This window comes from Podarcis cretensis, assembly GCF_951804945.1.
Source record: "Podarcis cretensis genome assembly, chromosome: 3".
NCBI classification, from domain to species: domain Eukaryota; kingdom Metazoa; phylum Chordata; class Lepidosauria; order Squamata; family Lacertidae; genus Podarcis; species Podarcis cretensis.
In genome coordinates this window covers 50,931,514-50,956,698 of record NC_137172.1, presented here as the reverse complement: position 1 = coordinate 50,956,698, position 25,185 = coordinate 50,931,514, and the positions used below count along the sequence as shown (strand labels likewise).

At 44.2% G+C, this 25,185-nt stretch overlaps 1 protein-coding gene across 1 annotated transcript in view; it reads right to left on the bottom strand.

Moving 5' to 3' along the window:
* Positions 1-21,922, bottom strand: part of THBS2 (thrombospondin 2) — a 48,247-nt gene extending 26,325 nt beyond the window's left edge. The window contains exons 1-10 of the mRNA XM_079971325.1: positions 21,599-21,922; positions 19,166-19,240; positions 17,139-17,695; positions 13,228-13,312; positions 8,821-9,014; positions 6,454-6,597; positions 5,219-5,315; positions 3,627-3,797; positions 2,962-3,138; positions 462-635 (exon numbers count right to left, since the gene is read on the bottom strand). Of these exons, the coding sequence (XP_079827451.1) occupies positions 462-635; positions 2,962-3,138; positions 3,627-3,797; positions 5,219-5,315; positions 6,454-6,597; positions 8,821-9,014; positions 13,228-13,312; positions 17,139-17,695; positions 19,166-19,240; positions 21,599-21,605 (1,681 nt within the window). The 5' untranslated portion in view covers positions 21,606-21,922. The remainder of the gene's footprint in view (positions 1-461; positions 636-2,961; positions 3,139-3,626; positions 3,798-5,218; positions 5,316-6,453; positions 6,598-8,820; positions 9,015-13,227; positions 13,313-17,138; positions 17,696-19,165; positions 19,241-21,598) is intronic.
* Positions 21,923-25,185: the final 3,263 nt, after the last annotated feature.

The window sequence follows — 25,185 nt, the reverse complement described above, 5'->3', positions numbered from 1 at the left end:
CCACTCTCCAGTTTCAGGCAGGTGCCTTTCTTAGCACTCTCAGCCAAGATCCTTCTAACTGGAGATGGCAGTGACTGAATCTCAGAGAAGGAATTCAATATAGCATTAAGGAAATTGTTCTGTCAGGCTTGTGCTAGAGGAGCAATCTCTCCTCTCCTTCCCCTGTGCACTGTTCTTGGCGTTCTTCTGACACACACATCCCAAGCCAATCAGTGGGAGTGGGGAGAAAGCCCCATTGTGCTGGCAAGTCCTTGTGTGAGCTTCCACAGGCAGGACCCATTAGCTGAACCCAGCCCAAAGCCTGCTGCATACAAATCCTATGTTCTGCCACTGTGCAGTTGCTGCTCCAACAATCGTAGGCTGGTCTAGCAGAATGGTTTGGAGTACCATGTGAGGCATGAAGTATACTTGGGTATCTTTGTTTAGAACACAGCTAACTATCCAGCACATTCCACACTCACCTATTGGACAATCCTGTTTGTTGCACATATCATGCTGTATGACATCTCCCATACATGCCTTTCCACCGTACTGAGGCTCTGGGCTGTTGCAGAGACGAGATCTTTCCCGAATGCCTCCGCCACAGGTAACAGTGCATGCAGACCAAGGAGACCAAGGGCTCCATCGACCATTGACTGGAGTAGGACAGGCAACAGGAAAAATTAGCATGGGCAAGCACAGTACAGTTAAGAAAACAAAACACTGACCACACAGAGTGGTGTCATTCAGTGATGTCAAGAAGTTATTTCACCTGGCCACTTCACTAGTACAGTGGTGCCTCGCAAGATGAAATTAATCCGTTCCGTGAGTCTCTTCGTATAGCGCTTTTTTCATCTTGCAAAGCAAGCCCATTGACATCTTAGCGGATTAGCGCTATTAGCGGTTTAGCGGCTTTTAGCGGCTTATCATCTTAGCGGATCAGCTGATAAGCGGTTTAGCGGCTTAGAAAAAGGGGGGAAAGGGGGAAAAACCCGCAGGAACTCGCAAGACATTTTTGTCTTGCGAAGCAAGCCCATAGGGAAATTCGTTTTGCGAAGCGCCTCCAAAACAGAAAACCCTTTTGTCTAGTGGGTTTTCCATCTTGCGAGGCGTTCGTCTTGCGGGGCACCACTGTACAATGAATACAAATTGTCTTTCTGGTCTAGTCAAGGAACCTGAAAAGAATCTGCTCAAACTGCAAATTCTGTTTTGGCCATAATCCACAATCCTCCTACTCAGAAGTACCCCATTCACTTCAGTGGGGTAACTAAAACAAAAGGGTTGTAGATGGCAGCCTCTTCAGTCCCCTGAATCCAATAAGACAACTGGCACTCTGGTAGGAAAATGCAGTGAGAGCCAGTGTGGTGTAGTGGTTAAGAGCGGTAGTCTCGTAATCTGGGGAACCGGGTTCGCGTCTCCTCTCCTCCACATGCAGCTGCTGGGTGACCTTGGGCCAGTCACACTTCCTTGAAGTCTCTCAGCCCCACTCACCTCACAGAGTGTTTGTTGTGGGGGAGGAAGGGAAAGGAGAATGTTAGCCGCTTTGAGACTCCTTAGGGTAGTGATAAAGCGGGAAATCAAATCCAAACTCTTCTTCTTCTTCTTCTTCTTCTTCAGTGCAAGATAGAATGCATATTTTTGCCCACATAGTAATCTACCCCAGGTTTCTCTCCACATGACTTTGCCCATGCATATATACAAATACATGCAATAAATCTGAATTATGTCATTTTCATAGAAAAGACTGGGTGTGATTTTGCAAGTGGGATTCAGATGTACCCTGGCAAATTCAGATTGCACAATCAAAGAAGATTTGATGCTCTTGCACAACAAATCTGCTTTACCCTCGCATCCAAACCCCCCCCCCCCCAAAAAAAAAAAACCCAATACATTTTGCAGTACAGAAATTGATGGAGGAAAGATCTGGAAGATGTTGTTATATAGCCTCCTAATCAGAATGAATGCTCACTATAAAGCTGACATTGTCTAACCTCCCTGAAAACTGTAGGCAAACAAATCAGGAAGAATGATCAACAAATAGGTTGTGAAGAAGCAATTAGTAGTTGAAAGGTAGATATCAGTTTATGAAAACATTGCACATCCTCAGGCGATAGCAGTTTCAGCCCATTTTCATTGAAATAAACATAATAGGAAGATGCAAATTTCATGATATAAGACTGAGGTTCTTCTATTTGAATTTCATTACTGGTTACATATGAAACTGTAGACTTCACTCTCCTGCTAGAACATGCTTTTCATGCAGATGTTAAACTCAAATAATGAGAATAATGTTAGGCTTCCATTATAGAACATCAATTATAGAACATCTACACTAACCAATATAAACCTAGGAAACCTCTGAGCAAATAGTGGACCCCTGCATAGGTGAGTTCCATTGATTTCAGTGTGACTTACTGCCTCATAAATGTGCACAGAAATGCAGCCTAAGTCTAGTAGAATGTTATGATATTCTATTCAGCAGTGGACCATGTGGTGGAGCACCATCAGTCACCTGACTTCTGCATCACTACCTCTTACCAGGAATTGGAGGCAGTAGAGTGAGTTGATCTGGTGTTCTCACTGGTGCATTTCCACCATGCCAACTCATGCTTTCCCCCTCTACCTCCTGGTAGACCAGAGGTCAGATGAGTGATGCCACCCACACCACCTGTTACTTAATTTATTTATTGCCTTGCACAGCAACCAGCTTTCCAGAAGGGGTTCTTTGAAAAGTGAGTAAAAAGTTGCCCGTTCAAGGCAGACCCTCTAAAATAGTGTGCCAGAAAGTTCTACTGCCATAGATTCCTTTATGGCTTGCATACTTTTTATCACTTTATCTGAAGGGCCAAGTAGATGTGGATTCAGACTAACAGAGCCCCAGTTGCTGATCCCAAATGTATAGGTTAGGTTATTTCAGCTTGAGTAATGTTGACATCTAGACTGCAGCCTTATCAGAGGCTGAATGCAAACCAAAACACTTACTCGGACATGGGACTCCTTCACATTCTTTTGTTTCCCTTCCACTTCCTTTGCAGCCTTTCCCACCCATCTGTGGGATGGGGGAATTGCAGAGACGTATGCGAGTTATGTTGCCTACCCCGCAGGTCACAGAACAGGAAGACCAAGGGGACCAGTGGCTCCAGCCGCCATCTTGCCGTACTGATCAAGGAGAGAAAAAGAATCACAGTTCAAGGCCCTGTCCCTAAATCCTCAAAGGCTCTAATGGAAATTCCCCTTTAATGCCTAGCAACGTAAGGAAAACTGTATCTGCAGTACAAATACCACTAGAAGCTGTGATTATCTGACAGTTCACACCAACTTTCAGCCATGTCTATCAATGTCAAAGTGGCCATATGTTTACTGCCCCCATATGCTAACCATAGCTGAATAGTCCTATGTGGGACACAAAGAGAGGTGTCCTCACCTGTCAATTATCTATTATCTACCTCTTTGACTTGTGGGTAAGGAGAGTAGTTCAGGTCACATCTAAACATCTGATGAATCTAAAAAAAAATGTCACACAAGCTCTTTCATGCGTGGATGTGTTTCTTTTGCATACAAGATTGATTCCAGGTGAGTAGCATTTGTTTGTTTGAGAAGCAAAGGAGAAATTACAAAGATAAAAGCTTGACATTACAAACACTCACTGCGATTGTCGCATTTCCCGAGGGAACAGGTTCTTGTTTGAATGGAGGGCCCTCGGCAGGTATTGCTGGTGACATCGCATGACCTTCCTCGTTGCTGGGTTCCAGATCCACAAGTGACAGAGCATTCTGTCCATTCAGACCAGGGTGACCAGCCTTCTTCACTGTCGTCAGCTGCAAATCAGAAGAATCATAGAGGTGCCCTGAACGGTCTTGTTCACATGTAAAAGCCTGCTGGAATTTGCAGATACATTAGGGAGCCAAAAAATAAGCCAAAATAAACAGGTGAACCAATGCATCTGTTGGGTTAACTCTTCAAAGCTTAAGCCCATATACAGCCTGAAGCACTGAATAGACACAGCCCAACTAGCTGCACATTATTATTGTTGGCATTGTTTGACTTACACATCACTATCAAAGCATATTGTCCATTTGGTCTATAGAGCTATGTGCTCCAATAGTGTTCTGTGTTGGGGCTGCTCACAAGTATTCAAATTCTGGACAATTGTCAAGAAATGACCAAAATACTCAAACATCACATTCCAGCCTCACTGCCACTTTGTTTACAAAATCTATGGGGCAAACAATTTGAAAGGTTTCAGCTCTCAGGACCTCTTGACGTGGCTACTAGTGGCTGCCAAAACCTCAGTTGCCCCCAAATGGAAATCCTTACAGGACTTGTGATATTCGCTTTAGTATAATAATACATGGATTTTAGCATTAACTGGGGGGAAAACAACTCATAAATTACATGTTGCCAAAGGCTTGATGGACCCTGGAAAAATTCTATGTGGTTTGGTGGGAATTTATTTTATATACAACCAAGATAGACACAAAGGACTCCCTCTGCACAGTGCAATGTGATATGTAGATTTCCTAATGGTCTTAAGTACTCTACCAACTTAATAGTAAGTTTCTCTGATATACTGTGTTGCTTTTTTGTACCTCTGTTATTTTTGTTTGATTTACTTCAATAACATCTTCTTTTTAAGTGTCCCATTTGAAAATTTGCTCTCCACATGCAAATCTCTCTTCTCTGAGAGAAAGGTAGTTTCTCAAGGCTTCTCACTGATATACTTGGTTTGTTCACATGGAACGTGAGCATCACACAGCAGTAAACCGGCAACCTCTTCCCCTTGTAAAAACTGAAGTGGGAAATCCCTGTGTGAAGATGATCACTTCAATGTGGACTACAGCTCCCATCAGCCCTGACTCCTGGCCATGCTGGCTGAGGCTGATGGGAGTTGCAGTTCAGCAATAACTGGAGGGTCACAGGGTCCCTGCCTTAGCAAAATGGCAATCATCCCAGAAGTCAGAATCTTGCACCTCTCCTGCTCCTCCTTCTGTCATATGTTATTCCCTGCAGTAGTTTCCTCAAATGAAGAAAATGATGCAGATGGCAAAACATTCAGGAATCACCCAAGCAGTAACAGCACATAGTGTATAGCTAGTTGAGTGTGCAACACTGACAAAGGAAGTCTAGCTGGAATCATCTGCAGCCTTGCTCTTTGTAGACCCAGCAAGAGGTATTCAAGCTGAGACTTCCCTACTATGCAAGCTTTTAACAATAAGCTATCCTTGCATGCCATACTTACAGTGAGAGCAGACAGGGCAGCACTCGCCATCAATAAAAGTGGGGCTGACACAGTGAACAGCTGGGCATGTGATTTTATTGCATATCGTTTTAGAGTTCTGTATGGGCAAAGGGGGGGAAAAACACATGGAACCATTACTCCAATATCAGTCAATCTAAATACCCTATCTTTTGGCAGGACATTCTTCAAATGAAGGAAAAAGTAATATAATCATAGAATTGCAGAGTTGGGAGGGATCCAAGGGTTCTCCAGGCCAACCCTCTGCAAGGCAAAATGTTCATTGCAGGAATTAGGCTTGAGTACCTAAGTTTACCTTACTGACAAAAAATGCACATCAAAAAGTGCAACTGGCACCATGCTATTTTCCATCAGAGACTTATGCAGCTGACAATATGAGATGTCACACAGAAGAACGGGCTATAACACCCTCTAGTCGATCAATAATAAAGCTTGTAGTTTTGCATCAGTGACAGCAGGTGGGCCAAACTATACAGCTGCATCCCCATTAGGGTTGATGACGCCAGATTTAGTTAGTGGTGCAGCATGAGGGAGAGAGGACGGCCCTGGCTACTAAAGGCCAAGGAATTCAACTTGGGGTGAGGTGAGCAGATTTCCATCCACACAATGGGAATTGCCCTTCTTCGCCACTCTGCAGCTCCTTACATTCCTCCAAAATCTGCTCTGGAGGGTTATGGAAGAGGAAGGGGAAATCCCATTGCGTGAGTGGCAGTCTGCATGAGTGGCAATCCATTGATTCAACCCCAAGAATATGTGGCTGTCCATCATAACAGTTTAGCAAAGGCAACCTGCCAAATAAATAATAATAATAAATTGAAATTATAGGGCAGTGCAAAGCCCAACAGAAAGAGATAGATGCCTATTAAAATAACCCATTACAGTGGTACCTTGGTTCCCGAACAGCTTGGCTCCTGAACAAATCGGCTCCTGGATGTCGCAAACCCAGTAAGTGTTCCAATTTACAAAAGTTTTTTGGAAGCCAAATGTCTATTTCAGCTGTTGGCATTGTTTCCGGGGCCAAACAGTCAATCAGAATTTGCGCCTTGGTTTGCGAACGTTTTGGGGCGATGGTTTGCGAACGTTTTGAAAGTCAAACAGACTTCCAGAATGGATTGATTTTGGGAACCAAAGTACCAATGTACACTTGATTGGATGCAGCTGAAAAAAAACTCCGTGTGATTGGGTGGGGAAGGGTAAATGATTCATTGATGCCTTACCTGGCAGTGACATTTCGTGCAGCTGTCCACAACCCAATGTGAATTATTCATAAACTCACGGCCATCTTGCCAACAAGCCGACTGGTTCTTGAGTGTTTTGTTGGGGCCAAGCAGTTCCGACACAATTTTCTCATTCACCTCAGACTGTACAATGAAACAGGTAGCAATGAGTTGGCCTTTTTGCAATGCACCATAGTCAGGGAAGGGTGAAACTCTCACTAACCCTCAGCATAGGAAGCTAAGCTGCTCAGAACAGATTCCTTCTTTCACCCAGCTAAACTGAGCCAGAAAAGAAGCAAACAATTCAGTGAGTGCACTGTTCCTCTGGGCGCAAACGTCCCAGCTAATGTTACAATCTGGGCTTGCAGCACTTACACAGATCTCCATAAATTCTACTGAAGAGATTGTAGAGTATCACTCATCTTCCTCAAATTGAAAGATGATTTCACTCTTGAGACATGTGCTAGACTACTTCAGGACTTTTTCAAATATGTGAAGTTGATTCATAACACAGACTAAAGCAGACAATGGAACAAAGGGATGCTTTTAATGTTTGATGTATCATAGTATTTTAATATTCTTTTGGAAGCCGCCCAGAGTGGCTGGGGAGGCCCAGCCAGATGGGCGGGGTATAAATAATAAATTATTATTATTATTATTATTATTATTATTATTATTAACAAAAGACAGGCAATGACAAACAAGGCACATTCATGTATTTTCTATATGATTTACCAGGGTGCCTGCATATGCATTAACACCGTGCAATGATCAGGGCTGGCCTGATGACTTCGTGAGGTAGGGTGAAGCAGCCACCTCAAAAGGTGGGAGCCCCTGAAGGCACCCCACCTGCCCCACCACTTCCACCGCTGGCAGAGAAGTGGTGTGCAGCATCAGTGCTGATTTGCTGTGAGATCTCACCAAAAGCTTGCAAGATTTCACAGAGCACAAGAGATCTGGTGATTTTCAGTGAACTCTCATGAGATCTCGCTGGATATTGATGCTGATGTCGATGCTGCTTCTCTGCCAGTGGCAGTGGCGCAGTGCAGCAGGCACGTTCCATGTCACCTCAAGTGGCAAAATGGGACATGTCACCCCTGGCAGTGGTAGTATGTGCAACACACAAATACTTTAAGGATTAGCCACCAAGAGCCTTTCCAGGGACTACGGTTTTCCAGGAGATGGGTAGGCATGGAACTGGGTAGGGGGGTCACTTATCCTTCCCTCATCTGCCCCTGTGACATTGTCCCAGAAGGCACAGCTACCTACCAGCAAGTCCCTGCATCCCAGTAATCAGACTCCTAAATGCAGTTGCTGTAATGCAATAGTTGCACCAGCAAGTGCAACAGTACCCTGCATGTGGTGGAGAGGGCAGTTTTGCCAGTGTCACACAGGTATCTAGATGGTGCCAAATCACCTGGCACTAACCTAACCACACCATTTGAGCACGGAGGCAAATCTAGTCCTCTCAATTGTCACCCTCTCTCTCCACCCTTTCTCTCCCCGCCCCCCAAACCCTGGGGCCTGTGTGTTCATCCTTTCTCTGGCAACTGGAACAAAATATCATCCAGCTGTCTCCCACGACAAAGCAGCATCAAGGCTGTCCTTAATGTGGTTCACACGAATCATTCCATGTGCTGAAAAAACATATGGAAGCCGGTTGCGGAGCCCAGCAGTCTAACTCATCATTGCCATGCTCTATGGATGTCTGCTTGTTCAACAGATGACAGGAGTTCTCTCCGCCTACAGATGTAAACTGGTAGAGCTCCTTCTCGTGAACAGGGACCCTGCCCAATGAAGGTCCCCCTCCTTGCATGGCTGAGATCTACCTGTGTACATTGGTACACCTTGCAATGTCTTTCAACTTGTGTGTTGAGCAGCACACAAACACACTCAAAGCCCCAGCAGGCTAACTGGCTGAAGATTGCTAACTGATTGTTGGGTGGGGGGAGAAGGGAAAGCTGAGGGAGAGAGAATGGAATGGAACATCCTTGAGAAGGGCATGGCTGGATGGCTAGAACCTAGAACACAAGCCACTCCACCCTTTCACAGCACTCAGAATTTTCTACCTAGTGTGTCCTCCCATAACATGGGAATCTCCTGAGGTGACATCAGAACTAATACACCATCCCACTATTCTCAGACAATTTTCATACAATATTTTGGTATGTTTCCAACATGTATAAGTGTTCTCTTTATCAATGTCTGGTAGATACCCAAACAAAGGATTTATTGTAGTGCCAGTGACTTGACTGTTCATTTGTTGTTGCTGATCTTGAGGAGCAATCGCTGCAAATGAATGAGCAGACATCTAGAGCAGAATACACTTGTGATAAAAGGTAAAGGTACCCCTGCCCGGATACCTACCACTTTTTCTAACTTTTCTGTTAAGCTGTTGACAACAATACGCAGTCCAGTGAGTTCCGTAAACATAGACCCCAGCTCTTCACAAGAGCGATCACAGAATTCTGCCTTTTTCTCTGTGTTTTCACCAACATACTCTGTCATGACAGAAGGAAGGTGAAGGATCTCGGTGCTCTCGTTGATTGTGTTCACTTCAGCTGGAAGGGAGGAAGTAAAATAAAACCCATTACGTATATGCAACAGCTTTTCCCTGATTACAACTTTTGGCTCAAATTATACATTGGTACTAAAGGTGGATTGTAACTGTATCTCTCTTGGAACAAGTTTGATGCCAAATTATACTCAAGGGTATAACAGAAGGATTGGATGTCGGCCCCTTCCAATTATAGTCATTCCTTTTCACAGTTTAGATTCCAGCTCTCAAAGAGGTCTGCAGGTTTAGAGGCAATGGAAAAGTCTTTTAGGAACACAGGACAGGGCAATTGAACATATGCAATGTTAAATACTATCCACTTAAAAGCTTAAGTCTAACTGTTTGACATCTGATGCCCTTTTAAATGTGTTGTGGGAAGGGGGATTATTAGTTTGCTTTTGTTCTTATTTTTATTATGTATTTTGTGGTTTTTATATTGTAATTTTATGTTGTGAACCACCCTGAGATCTATGGATAAAGGGTTGTATACAAATATGATGATGATGATGATGATGATGATGATGTAGTATCACATGTTCCCAGGGTTTCATGATCACTCTGGCACGGTGGCAAGAATGGGTTGAATGCTTGTTGACATTTTAGTCCCAAAGAATTATAAGAACACAGTGCTGATAAGAGGAACATTTTGGCTTGATTAATTGAAAGCAATAGCTATAGATATAAGCAGTGGCAAGAAGCCACGAAAAAGGATGAATTAAGACTGCAACCCTATACACCTTTAGTTGCGAGTAAGGCCCATTAAACCAAGTGCAACTTAATTCTGAGTAAATGTGCATAGGCTTTTCCTTGCAAGGTTCTTTTTTCAGGGAATGTTATTCTCTCCGAGCACTACTTTCTGGCTTCCAAAATCAAGGAAGTAAAGGTTCAGCATAGCCCTACCCAGCACAATTTATTTTAAATGTGTGTCTGAAGGGAATGAAGAAGCCCAAGCAGCATAGCTTTTTCTAAGCAGACGCATTTGCAGCAGATGCTTTTGCAAGCAGCAATATACGTCAGTCAAAGCATACTTGCTGCTGGCACAGTGCTTATGCCAAAAGAGCATGTACTGACAACATAACCAGACTGTAAACTCAGGGACGCTTCCTCCCCTAGTTGTTATGTTTCTTGGCCAAAACCAGATCACTGAATGGGGAAAGAGTAGCAAGCATTTCCTTTGCACGCACGGAGCTGTGTTACTGTCATCCTCTTGGCATCTCAGCCACATATTTAAAAATAGTGCAAATTCAGATGACATGCATCTCATTGTAGATATGCAAGACAATACTCTGATACCTTTACATCATTATGATTTTGGGCAACTTTCAGTATGACTTATAGGAGCTCATCTTTTATTGTTGAGGTGGTGATTTCCCACATTCTTGGGAGCCACTGCAGAGAGCAGTTTGGGGGCTGAAAGTTTATTCTGCTGCACAAACTAACCCCCTCAGGAGTGGAGAGACCCTACAATAAAATTGGCACAATTCGGCTGTAAATGGAGTGCACATCATCAGGTACAGCATACTATATACTAAATCACAAGCAGAAATAAAATCAGGGATCAGGAACTTGTGGACCTTCAGATGTTGCTGGACTTCCAGGTGTTGCTGGACTCCAACTCCCATCAGCTCCAGGCAACATAGCCAATGACCAGAGATTATGGGAGCTGGAGTCCAACCACATCTGGCAAGCCACCCCTGCTGTGCTATTGGAGCAAGCTGCGCTCCTACCACTCATCAGGTTGAGGGCATTGAATACTTCATAGGCCACAGGCAAGCATGGCCATCCCCATTCTATGATGTCAGGTAGATGCTATGCATATGTACCAGAGAGGACGTCCTACTGAAATTGGTGTGTGGTATATAACTGCTGTGTCCCATCAGTGCAAGGATCTCCATTTGTGTAACAAGACTTTCTGCATTCTCCTCCCCCCAGCGTGTCCCATGCTTTCCCCAAATGCTTGCTCCAGAGGGGAACCCCTAGAACAAATTTAGGGGAAAACAGGGGGAGGAAAGCAAGAAACATCCCACTTTCCAAGGAGAAATCTTTGCCCTGACGGAAGGAGAGACTTAGCACTATATTGGCTTCCACCCACTGGGATCTACTTCTGAGTAAGCATGTAGGCTTGATCTGTGCATCATACCTCACATATTTTCACTAAAACTAATGTTCCTTAGGTACCCTCAAGAAATACTAAAGCAGCCATATGTTTAGTGGTGGTGAACAGAATACAAACTCATTTACCAAATGGCATTGCATTATAAAGGCCTCATTCGCAGTAAGGATTACCAGGACCACACAAAAGTGTGGTCTCCCAGAGAAGAGCTCATAGCTACCTTGCTGATCCCTGGTCTTTTTTAGCCCTGCACTTTGCTGAGCTAAAACAAGGTTTGGCTTAGCATGTTGGGCAAACCCAGGCTCATAGTTTAGCTCTCTCCTTGCAACCCATGAGCTGCAGCTAAGAATAAACCTTGATGATACCTTGGACTTAGTTAGGAGAGAGCTTAACCACAAGTCCTGGTTCAGACAACACAGGATGCCATACCACGGCTTAGTTTATCACAGTGTGGGATGAGGAACAAAAAAGACCAGGAAGGAGCAAAGCAGCTGAGAGCTTCTCTTGAGGAGCCTACACATCCATGTGGCCATAGTTTGGCTTACCATGTCATGCAAACCCTGCCAAAGCCATTCTATTTTTCAGTATTACAACAAAGGGAGGAGCCCACTCGAGGGTGGCCCTTAAAACTTGCTCATAAATCTGTCACTCTATTCCTTTGCTTGTACTATCAATGGCACGGTAACAAAAATAATCGAAGAAGGTCATGATCTGACTTGATGTATTAATGTAAATCAGGAATGATTCCAGGACAGCAAATAATATTATAAAGGGCAGAACTGCATATTAGATCTGAAAATAAACAAAGACATAGAAATACAGCTAAAGAATCAACAAAAAACTTTGGGCAGGGAAATGATTAATTGCAGCTAATGGAGCTAATCAATCTAAACATGGTGACAACAGTTAAGTAAACATTTTCCAAAAGTTTATAATGAATTGTTTCCAGAGCTAAGAACTTTAAATATCTTGGCTGTAGACCGGAAACTCTAAAAATGCAACACAGCACAATAAAGTAATTTATCATGAAATGCCACTTGTTTGAGTGTCATCTTGACTCAATGAAAAGACGTATTCTTGCCATGAAAAATTATGTAAGTCCCACATGTGACACTTTTGAGATCATTAATTTCAGATTTTGAACTGAATGTTTTTAAGATTACTAAAGTCAGTGCAGTAGCTTTGTTGGCACAAGCTATGGCAGAAGCAATAAGGGCAGACAGCCTGTGGAAGTGAAAGGCAACATCTGGGACCAGCCTATGATGGGAGCCTTGCATCTTTCCACTTTCTGGTTTTTTTCCCCTGGTAGTAAACACGATTTACTCTGAAAGTCAAAATGGTTCCAAGTGGAAATGCTACTACTAATGAGCAATTTTATTTATTCATATTGAAAAGTAGAACCCGGCCTTTCAATGCAGCTCACCAAATACTTCACATTTGATCACAAATGTTTACGTTCACTTGTCTCAGGCTTTGTGTCTTAAGAGAGAGGCAAAAAAGGGGGGAAGCTTTAGCCTTTTAAAATAAGTAATAAATAACATGTCTGGGGAGATGTTTGGACCTAAAATCCTCTCTTGTATATGTGTGTCAAGGATAAATGATGCTTCTTTAAAGATCAGCATTCATACAAAAGAGTCACCTGGCAATATCATTCTTTATAGTACAAAGGAGATACAAAGCCCTGAACAATTTAGGTCCATTGTACCTTAGAGACAGCCTAAACCAGGCATCCCCAAACTCAGCCCTCCAGATGTTTGGGGACTACAACTCCCATCATTCCTAGCTAACAGGACCAGTGGTCAGGGATGATGGGAATTGTAGTCCCAAAACATCTGGAGGGCCGAGTTTGGGGATGCCTGGTCTAAACCCATCCTAAGCTCCATCACAGAGGTCATCTGTAGACGTGATTGGTTGTCGCCCCAGTTGGTGAAGCTCATCTGACAGCAGCATGAAACTGAGCCTTTGCAGAACTCTCTGTCAGTACAGATTTTAATTGGTTTCTTCATTCTGCATATTATCGGAAGGAGCCAATAGAAACTGGTATGTGTGGCCACTCCCTCAAATTACTGCGAGCAATAAGAATGGCATTTTTTCTTCTTCTTACCGGACTGGCTCCTCAGGCATCCTTTGCTGCGCAAGACATCCTCTATTGATGTTCCAAAAACTAAATGAATATTTTGGAGGAGACCCTGCAAAGAAGACACACACACACAAAATGTTTGTATCATTTAAGGTAACAGCAGATCATTAGTTTACTTCCCACCTCCTTCAGAACTTCTTCAACCTTGACTGAATTTAATCATGCATAAATTGTTTGTTTGTTTTATTCATTTAAATACCATATATTCCACCCTTCTTCAGCAGACCCCAGGGCTGATCACCACATAATTAAACAGAGAAATGAAGCAAAAAAAAAAAGTCCTGCATAACAACCAATCAAACGCTGTCATCAAAACAGGTCAGATGTCACATTACCCACAGGCCTGGCAGAAGAAAAAGGATTCTAGCTGGCAATGAAAACCATGGTGCCAGCCACACGTCGTGGGGGGGGGGGTATTCCACAGTCAGGGTGCCTTTGCTGAAAAGACCCTCTTGCAAACTATGAGCCTCCCTTAAATATAATTCTGCTAACAGGACTGCCAGAGACAACCTTAAACCTTGCATTTTTTCAGGTAGATGGGTCCAAAGTCAGTTAGGGATTTTTACATCAAGTCTAAAACCATGAATTTGGCCCAGTGTCTAATCAGCAACCAGTGCAAGTGTTTAAGAACAACTGTATCATGAACTCACACAGACACCTCGAAAATCTGGCTGCAGCGTTTCAGTATTTGGAACATGTTCAAGGGCAACCCCACATACAGTGAATTACAGGAATCTAAACAGGAGGTTACTAGAGCATGGGTCCCTGTGACCAGGAAATCCCTGTGCAGGAAGAGCCATAGCTGGTGAAGTAGTCATAGCTGGAAAAAAGCACTCCTTGTCACTGTGATCACCTGGAACTCAAGTTTCAGACTTGAATCCAATAGTTCCTTCAGACTTTGCACCTGGTCCTTCAGAGTGAATGCAACCCCCTACAGAACAGGCCACCTTCCTAATTCCTGAACCTGGGACCTTTCTGTCTTGTCAGAATTCAGCTTTAGTTTGTTGGCCCTCATCCAACCTAGTGCTGCCTTCAGACACTGGTCAAGCATCTTCACAGCTTCATCTGAGGCCAATGTCAAGGAGAAATCTGTCATCTGCATAGTGATGACACTTTCCCTCAAATCTTCTAATGACTGCTTTGAAAAGTTTCCTATGGATCCCTAATGCTAATAGTAATATCTGAAACCAGAGAAACCACTGAAAAACCCCACCTCCTACTCCCAACTCACAGAGTCAGTTCAGGAGGAGACTATGGTCACAAGCCATTGTGAGATTTGAGGAGCATCAATATGGTTGTACTCCCCTTGTCCTCCCCTTGTCAATCCAGGTGGCCAAAAGCTACTTCACTGCTAAAACAAAGCCTGAAGCATAATGGAATTGGATCAAGATAAGTGGCTTCCTCCAAGCACGCCTGCAGTTGCTCAGCCTCCACCCTCTCCAGCAACTTGTCCAAAACCAGGATAGTTGCTACTAATTGACAGTTGTGTCTTTAGGGTCCAATGAGGGTCTTTGGAAAGGGGATGTATTGGCCAAAGACTCAAATTCCTTATCCATGTTCCCATGTCTCAAACCAGCCAAGACAGTGCTCTAGATGCCTCCAGCAGATTGCATTAACAGTGGTGTCAAGGTCAGACCAAATGTGTGTGACTTTGCCCTCAAAGTGCTTTGCAGCTTTTCAAGGTAGGTTTACAAGGGCTCCAAAAGTTCCACCACCCAGAAAAGCTCTGCTGGACAGTACTCGATGACACAATCCCCCAGAGCATTCAGGATTCCATCAGATTCCACCAGTCTTCAAGCACAGACAATCCGAATAGGTCCTCCATCCCTGCACAGGGGCACAGTGACCACATATCCAAATTGCTAGAATAAATACTATTGTTTGTAGCTAATATGTTGGCTCAGGGCAGTAATTTCTCAGCATGGGATGAAATATTCCACCAGCTCTCTTCAGCATTGCCAGAAGTTCTAATTGTCAGTTTCCCCAGCCACTCTGGGCAGCTTACAACACATAAAAAAATTGAAAAACATCAGACACGGGCCTCCTCAAGATGACACCTTTGCTCCAGTCAAACCAAAGGCAATAAACGAAGAACAAACCTTGTTTACAACTCATAATTTGCCTGAAGTGAGACAAACCATGAGCCCAGATTTGAATGCAATGCTATGCCAAACTTTGACTTGGTCCTGAGTAACAAGGCAGCAGCAGAACTGGAAGAGTGCAACAGTCATGACTTTTGCTGTGGGAACCCACATGGATTGGCTTAGTGTCACATGAAAACCAAATCCCAGTGTTCAGCAGCCAGTGAGCATCAGCCAGTGAGCTTCAGTAAAAGCACTCCAAACCATCCACCTATCCACCTGAACTCTGGTTAATTCAGGTGAGCAGTGGAGGTTGGCATGTTAGGACAAAGTAGCCACTGCCCCACCAGCTTCAGTCTGTCTTCAGCCAGCCCCCACCTGTTTGCTTCCTTCCTTACATCCAGGCCATGGGATGACACTGCCTGTCAGCCTCCTCCCACTGCCCCTCAGTGTTGGCCTTGGAAAATTTCATCAGGGAAAAGCAAAAGAGAGGAACACAACCAGAATTTGCTGGCTCCATCTGTCATTGGTTCCACCTTGCCATCCCAACGAACACCGGCCCCTACTGCATGTGGTTAAGTTAATTCTTTAGCCATCAGAAAGTGGAGCTCTTGGCTCATGCTCTGAGGAATCATCCAGTTGAACAAAAAGCAAAGGTAGCATTCTAATAGCCAAAAGATAGAGTGGCCATGGTCAGGTTTATTTTTACCTGACCATGACATTTGCCATTGAGGCCAGAACAAGATGCAGTGCAGAACAATGGTTTCCTGCCAAAAACAGCAACCCCGTGTCTCCCTCCTCTCCTCACAAGTGTAGCTAACAAAATGTGTGGCTGATATTATTGAGTCATTCCCCCATGCTACCCCAGACATGACAGCCAGTGTGGTGTAGATGTTAGAGCAGCAAATCTTAACAGAAGCTGCCAATGCAATTCTATACACTTCTCCTCAGGAGCGAGCCTCACTGACTTTAATGGAGCTTGTTCCCTGGTAAGTGTGTAGAGGACTGAAGCCTATATGGCTTCCATGCTGCCAATCTACAACTCTTGGTGGACATTCAGAGGTTTGGATATAGCAAGTGGGCCAAAAAGTGTCAGGGTTTTAGACAGCTCCTCCTCCCATCTTGGAGTGGCTTCTGGACAAACAGCTGAAGAGACTTGTTGCATAGCGCTCACCCACCTTTATGGAAAACATCTCCATTTTCACTTCTGTGACCTTGGCACAGAGCGAAGATGAATCAAACAGAGATACCCCTTCCTCACTTGGGACAAATATTCCTGCATCTATTTACAATTAGACTAAGTATGTGTGTTGTCAGAAAGAGGACAGCACTGTCATTGCACCAAAGTCAAGGGAGAAGCTAGTTCTCCAAAAGTGCCAATTGAATCCCCTCTAATTCTGGTCTAAGAGTTTATATTGCTAAGCATACAAAAGGCAAACTAAGACCCACTGAGTTCAATTGGATTTTCATCCACATAAACAGGATCCAGGACAAGCACAAGACATTCTGCTGTCTGAGGCAGAGCAGCCACCATTTCACCACATTCTTCCCGTGCCCACAGATTTATCCCTCTGCTGCGCAAATCTGCCACCCTTCCCATTGTACAGTCCAAGACAAAAGTCTCAGTGGGGCTACTATGTGGGCTGCCTTCTGTCAGGATCGCATTCTAAGGCTACAGTCTTATTCACACCAACCTCGGAGGAAGCCTCACTGAATTCATTACAACCTCTGGGTAGATACGCATAGGGGTTGAACTGCACGTCATTGACCTCACGGGTGTTGTAGGTTACCTACCCGAAAGTGAGTTTCTCTGGCAGATCCTTTTGTCACATACATTCTACTTTTCTCTGCTTTCAGGTTTTCATAGAAAGGCTCCTCCAGGCTCACACTGTCAATGAGGTCGCAACCAACATAGAGACTGTAGTTTTCCCCAGCTACTTGTACTGTGATGTTCTTCCATAGTGAATCGGCTAGGTCCACGTCTTCCAAAAGATACTTCTTCCGGAAGCCATCTACCCAATAGGAAAGTTCGAGCGAATTTTCTCGGCCATTGGAAACAATCTCAAACTGGCGCTGAGCGGTGCCAGGGCCTTCCAGTGCCAAGAGGGTGCCCTTGGCCAGCCTGTCCTGCCTGAAGGTGGCTACAAGAAGGAAGCCCTCGTTTCGCTGGATCAGTTTAATAATCTGCTTTAATTTCTCTGAGTTAACCGGAGGTATGTGATCAAACCGGATGAAGCGGTATGCTGGGAGGCTGGAATTGTTGCCCCGAAATACTTTTGCTCCAATTGTCTTCCTGTTTATGTTGCTTATTTGCAGCAAGTCAAAAGTGGACTCGTCCTCTTTGCCGTCATCTGCGAAGGCAACAACATGAAGGAACATGATTAACAAAGAAATGTAAGGCATGGGGTTATCACCCTCACTTTATAAGGCAGGTCACAGATACTCCAATTTTCACAGATGGAGTTAATTTGTTCAAGGCCAGCCAGCTAAATGGAAATGGACACTTGAGTCTCCCTGATCAAAATCCAACACACTTCCAATGAGCCACACTGACTTAAATGATGAAGAAAATGATCTGATGCTTAGGGTGGATGCATGCTCAGGGAACCATCTAACATTATAGAGAAACAGTAGTAGCAGTCCATGCAGATGAGTGATCAATCAAACTTGGCAGTCCACCTAGCCTGACAGTCCTCTTAAGGGACTTGTAGAAGATTCTCTCCTAGCCCGTCTATCTGAGATTGAACCAGGGACCACATATAGGCAATCTTATGAGTCCTACCATTGAAGCCCCCATCCAATTGAGATGCTGGCAATCTGAAAATGGTGGCTCTTATGTGTCTTTGCCTATTACTTCTTCCTAATGGGATGTGAATAATGGCTGTTCATTTGGCACGAAACACCAAATTCAGTGACTCCATCTACTTGGTACTGCTTCTTGGAAAATGTGTGGAAAATATCCTTCATGAAACTGAATGGCTTAGATCCAGAGATGCCTTGCTCAAGTTGAAATATACATTTCTACTTGTGCATGACTGCCCCAACAAATTCTCCTAATTTCTATGTGTTGCTGCAGACTCCCAGACCCCATCATGTGCCTCAACTCTCAGGATTGATTTTGGGGAGCAGAGGTGATACAATAGAGTGGGCAAGAGGGGTGCAGGAAACCCTACTGTAGTTGGAAGGGAGCCAGGAAACCCCACTGGCTGTGTAGGATTCTTCTCTGGATCCAGTCCAATAAAATTTCAGATCAAACTGTCTGCAAATATCCAAAGTGAGAACCTGGATGCCATAGGGATGCCATATATAAGCTGCTCTGAATATTCTTAGGGAATAGTAGGGTATCAATGCAACAAACAATAATAACAAAGCATTTTTTTGTAGTTTTTCAGCTTGCTAGCTGAATCCTAATTTCCAACAAGGAGAACCAAAATATAAATACATTTTAGCCAACTAAGTAGTTGGTGCTCTAGAGGGGGGAGGTCTTTACACCACAGATTAACTAAGTAGTTGGTGCTCTAGAGGGGGGAGGTCTTTACACCACAGATTAAGTTGACCAATTGATGCCAACCCTCAATTTGATCTACATACATATCCCTCCACTTTCCTTGATGCATTTATAGTAAGGTATATTATCTATGCAGGCTAGTTTCATATTTCAGGCATGCTGTGGAAAGAAATAATTGAGCAATTATTCTCAAGACCAAGCCAAGTGAGTGAGCAGAAGCCAAGCTCCTTTTAAGCATCAGACTATGGTTGCCAGAGCTTTAGTCCACTCTGGAAATACTTGGCCTCAATGCTACAGATATTTAAAGACCTACCTTGAGCCTCTGAGAAAATCCACAAAGCTAGCAAGATCGTCAGCCACAACAGCCAGCTCCTGTCCTGCATAATGCCTAGGAACAAAGCAAGATGTGCAAATTGTTGATACTTTTGTCTGTTTTTAAATTTTCCCATGTCTCCCACAAGCTTACAACAGAAACAACTATTTTGAAAGCAAATGTTGGTTCTGTCAGATGCTATTTTATTGTTTATGTCACCTATTTCTAAATCGTCCTTCATTCTATATTTATGTTTCACTGTTGTATTTTTTAACTTGCAAACCAGAAAACTTTCACTGTTGTGTGGTAGACAAAGATTAAAAATCAACCCATCATTGAGGCATTTTTTATGAATCCTGGTATACCCTGCAAACAGGACATTTGTTACTTCTGACAATGCCTCTATATGTGTGAGAACCCAGATGCTTGATCCTGACTTGATTATGATAACATTAGTGAAAGCACACACTTTAAATGCACGGGGAGGGGGAGGGGGGAGGCTCAAGTGTTTAATATCCTTCCTAATAAATTCAAGGAAATATATATGATACAACCAGAATTGTCTTCAAAAGTTTTCCATGAGACGTCTGGGCTCTCAGATAGTCTACTAGTTATTGCATCTCTTAAATCCACTTTTGGCAAGCCGTAGAGCTACATTCTTGAAAGATAATGGCATTTCCAGCAGCATTTCACATGTAATTTAACTTATATATTAAGCTACAATAGCAAATTCCAGTCTCTCCCTGTCTCAGTCACACTCATTCACACATACATACTCTCTTACTGCTGGAAAGACAGAGACAGCCTGCTTCTCTATACCAATTGTGTTACATCAGGATGAAATGATGGTGCATCTCCAATCCAATCTGCACTCCAAACTCCAGTTACCTGGGAGTAAACCTCATTGTAGTCGGCAGCATTTACTTCTGAGTAGACACTATTAGAACTGCAGCCCAGATCTTAGAAAAGTCAGTGGGATTTACGTCTGAGTAAACAAGCACAGGAATGGGCTACACATCTGTCCTGTGTCTGAATGGACTCAGGAGAGTAGACCTAGCCCTCTGCTGGATACATTTCTTGATGATTTCTATACATCCAAACTTCTTGAAGAGATGCAAATTTAAATCTCACGACCTGCCCCAGCCAAAATTATAGGTTTGCAGCTGCAATCCAGAATAGATTCACTAGGTGTCCCATTGAACTAGGTGGAATTTGTTTCTGGGTAAATCTCCCCCATCCACAGCTTGCATCATTATTTGCTGCACTTTCCCAAAGACACCAAAACTGGGTATTTTTGTGCAAGGTGAATATTTCCAGAAGTGGGGTTGTGCACATAATTAATACCTCTGCTTAATTATGGTTGGATTGTACGGGCTATGGGCTACAAGGATCGCACCGTACTTTGAAGTCACCTTATCAACCCATGCCCTTATCATAAGAAAATCAGTGCCATCCCTAGACACAGAAAGTCTCCAGTGATGCTATATAGAGTGACAAAGGCCAGGTTCCCCTTAGGAAGTTCTGCTGTCCTGCTTAAACTCCAGTGAAAAGAAAGAGTTCCCATCACTCTTGCAGGAGTTTGTACATGAGAACTTCCTTGTGCCCCAAAGGAGTTGCTGCATCTTGGCCTTGAACACTTTTTTTGGAAGCTATCTAGGGTTGCACCATACAATGCACTAGATATTGATCAGACTATACATTGGCCCCTGTCCTGTCAAGCTGCTGTGAGCATTTACTTTTTTGTGTGTGTTCCCAGCTGCCATTCCTGACATCGGGGCTTGCACAGGAAAACTTCCCAGGGGTGGATGGTGCCCTTTCTTCATCCTAAAGATCTATGCCCTTTTTGAGCCCAAGTTTTAAAAAAAGCTTTCTTTACAAGGAAGAATTAGGGAATGAATGGGAAAAAAATCGGAGAAACTGCCCAAGGAAAGGGGTTGAAAAGACAAGAATTGGGTCCAGTGCAATCTTAATTGTCCCATTCTATTGAATGGCATTCCCATACGATTTACTCAAAACAGACGCACTGAAATTCACGTTTGAGTTAGGTCCATTCATTTCAATGAGCCTACTCTGAGTAAAATTTAGTTGCAACCACCCGCTGAATTCAACGGCCCTTACTCCCAGGTAAGCGCAGTTAGGATTGCAGCCTTAGGCTCCGGTCCTAGGCACCCATCTAGGTTGGAAAACTGCATACGTAGGATGCTTGCGCTTAATCTCCTTTGAAATCAACGGGACTTAGGTCCTGCGATCGCGCCCCCTTGATTTGGCTCCAGCCCATTTTCTTTATTATTAGGACGACCCTAGGGAGCAAGTCTCCTTTCAGTCCTTGGAGGTGGTGCTGCCTGGGTCTCTCGGGGGCGTCCCTCTGTTGATCTCCACCCATCCACCCACAATCCGGCTCCAACCTGTCCCCACTGGTCCCAGGGTCGTTACCTGGCATGCAAATCCCCCGCGATGCTCTTGAGAGCTGCCGCTTCCCAATGCAACTCCAAGCAGGCGGCGAGTTCCCAAAGTCCCGTGGCGAGAGCGCGAAGCCAACTCAGCAAGTCCTCGGCCGCGGAGGTGCGCGCAAAAAACCCCGCTTCGCCTCTTAGCCGGGCTGCCTTTCAAAGCGGCGCTCGGCTCGCCTGCTTTATATAGGCTCCTCTCGCATGCGAGGCCTGTCAATCAGCCAGCGGAGGAAGCGCTCTTGGAAGGCGTCCCTCCGCGGCAATGACATAATTCCCCATTCCGAGCGGACAATTTGCTCGCTCGCCTACCTGGAAGGCGATCCCACATCCAGCCACATCCTGAACCACAAGAATCCCCCCTCCTCCCCCAATTTGACAGCTCTTCGTCTGGGGAAGGGGAGGAGCGAGAGGGAGAAAGGAATGAGGCATGGTCACACCTCCTCCCCATTCCTAAACACTTGGGAGGAATTTGGGTGTTTGGTTTTCTTTTTTGCCTTTGTTTTCACCCAGCGATTTGATGATCCCGTTGGATTTCCTGGTGAGACAAAACGGGTCCAGATTCTGGATGGCCGCTTGGAGAAGAAGCAAAGGATGAATGCTAAGGAACAGAGAGTTACAAAGTAATAATAATAATAATTTTATTATTTATACCCCGCCCATTTGGCTGGGTTTCCCCAGCCACTCTTCACCCAAAGCTGAAGAAGTGCCTTATAGGCCAACTCCCCATCCCTACTTCTTAGTGTAGAAAATTTAATGCATTTATTGCATTTTTAATCCCACCTTTTTCCCTTCAAGTTGCTCCAGGTGGCATACGTGGTTCTCCTCAATTAACCCTGTGAGGGAGGTCAGGCTGAGAAGCAGCGACTGACCTGAGGTCATCCAGTGAGTTTCATGGCTGGGTGGGGATTTGAACCCTAGTCTTCCAGGTCTCATTCCAGCACACTAACCACTGCACTATACTGCCTCTCCCCATGGAAGCTACAGCAGCTTGTGCCAACGTAGTGCCCTCAAGATAGGGCTAGTGGCAGTTGTAGTCTAAAAACTCTGGAGGGCACCAGGTTGGCACAGATGGATTGAGCATTCCCAAATCCTTACAGATGGCTGCCCAGCCTTTGCTGGAAGATCTCCAGCAAGGAAGAGCTTTACATTCTTCTGCCACACAGCTGCACGCAGGAAGTGGGAATAAATCCTCATTTCCTCCATGGGTACAGCACATAACCAAGCACAGCTTCCTTACCCCCCACCCCAGGAGGAGAGAGAGTCAGTCTCAGGATATTATTATTATTATTATTATTATTATTATTATTATTATTATATTTGTACCTCACACATCTGGCTGGGTTTCCCCAGTCACTCTGGGCAGCTTATAGCATATCTTTAAAATATAATAAAAATATCAGACAATAACCTCTTGATACAGGGCTGCCTTCAGATGTCTTCTAAAAGTTGTGTAATTCTTTATCTCCTTAACATCTGAAGGGAGGGTGTTTCACAGGGCAGGTGCCACTACCAAGAAGGCCCTCTGCCTGATTCCCTGTAACTTCGCTTCTCACAGTGAGGGAACCAACACAAGACCCTCGGAGGAGGACCTCAGTGTCTGGGTTGAATGATGGAGGTGGAGATGCTCCTTGAGGTATACTGGGCCAAAACTGTTTAGGGTTTAAAACAGGCATAGGCAAACTCGGCCCTCCAGATGTTTTGGGACTACAACTTCCATCATCCCTAGCTAACAGGACCAGTGGACAGGGATGATGGGAGCTGTAGTCCCAAAACATCTGGAGGGCCGAGTTTGCCTATGCCTGGTTTAAAAGGTCAGCACCAACACTTTGAATTGTGCTCGGAAACGTACTGGGAGCCAGTGAAGATCCTTGAGGACCGGTGTTATATGGTCCCGGTGTCTGCTCCCCATCACCAGTCTAGCTGCCTCATTCTGGATTAGTTGCAGTTTCCAAGTCACCTTCAAAGGTAGCCCCACGTGGAGCGCATTGCAGTTGTCCAAGCAGGAGAAAACCAATGCATGTGCCACTCTGGCAAGACAGAGTGGTCATCTTTCTAAGTTCTTTCTTTGCATATAGGAAAGACTAAGTTGGGTACTGTACTTGTTCTTGAAGAACAGCTGCCTACCTGAGCCCTGCACTCATCCACTGTACAAAGGTGATGCTTTGTGGGTGCAGGATGGGGGAAGAACATCAGACTGTTGCTAGACATTACTGTAGGATCCTGTGAGTTCATCCTGTTCACACAAGGACCTTCCACTTGCACTAGCTGCCCATCTACTCCTGAGCCAAATCTAAGGTCCAGGACCATTTTGCTGAATACAGCCCAGTAACTTCTACCTTTCTGTTCTTTGCTTTTGATGCTCATTTTATGTAGTGTTTGTTAATAATAAAAAATGTTTTTTTAAAAAAAATTAAGTCCCCAGGATGGATAGGCATTTTCACACGCCGTTTACAAAATTGTCCACACTGACTGGCAGCAGCTCTCCAATGTTTCAGACACAAGAGACATTCCCAGCATTGCCTGGAGATGCCAGGGATTGAACCTGTGACCTTCTCCATGCAAAAGTTCTATTACTGAGCTACGGTCCTTCCCCAGTCACCCATACAAGTACGAAGGAGCCTTTGGACAGGATGATGCAGCCAGCCACCTTTTTATTTACAACTGAACATGAGGAGGAGGCATTCAGAAGCAAGTGCAGAGGTAGGTATTATATATCCATTGCAGGGAGGGAGAGAGAGAGAGAAAGGGGTTAGACTAGATGGCCCTTGGGGTCCCTTCCAACTCTGCAATTCTATAAGTCCCAATCAATATCCGTCTTCTACCTCCAGATAGCTCTTAGCAACACACACTAGTCCAGCAAAGCTACTGTTCCGGCAGAGAGATGTGCAGAGACCTCCATGCTGGCAGGTGGATGTGATTGTCGGGACATTCCATATGCTTGGAACAAGGACCTTCTTGTTAAGACCTAAGAGTGCTACTTGTCTCTAACTTGTCAAGCTTCCTAAGATTGCTCCTTGTCTCTAACTCTGAAGAACAGGATTGCTCGCGGTGGTACGCATGGTCCCATGTAAGATAAAAAGGAAGACTCTCTTTTGAGAACCTTCAGAGGATGCTTCTTTCCCAACCAGCTTGCACATATTATCTTTTTTTCCCCTTTTAAAAAAATATTTATTAGCAGTTTAAAGATTACAAAAGGAAAGAAAAAGAATGAAACAAGACAATACAATACAAAACAAAAACAAAAACACCACAGACCCCAAACCCTAAAACATTTAATCTACCAAACAAAACAAAAACAATTAAAAACACATCCATTAATTTCGATATCATAACTTTCATTCACTTGTTTCTGCAACCTCCTCACACCTCCCTTTTTGTATTCCACTTCAATTAACTGTTTCAGCAATTCCTTTCCATCTTCCTCTGTTTTCTGCCCTGTAATTTATCTTAACATATTCTAACCTTGTTTTTTCCCTTTAATACATTTACAATCTGTCTGTACCTAATTCCTTATAACATTTCTGCTAAAGCCATATAACTTCATTCCATCATTTTTCTAACATTCATTAA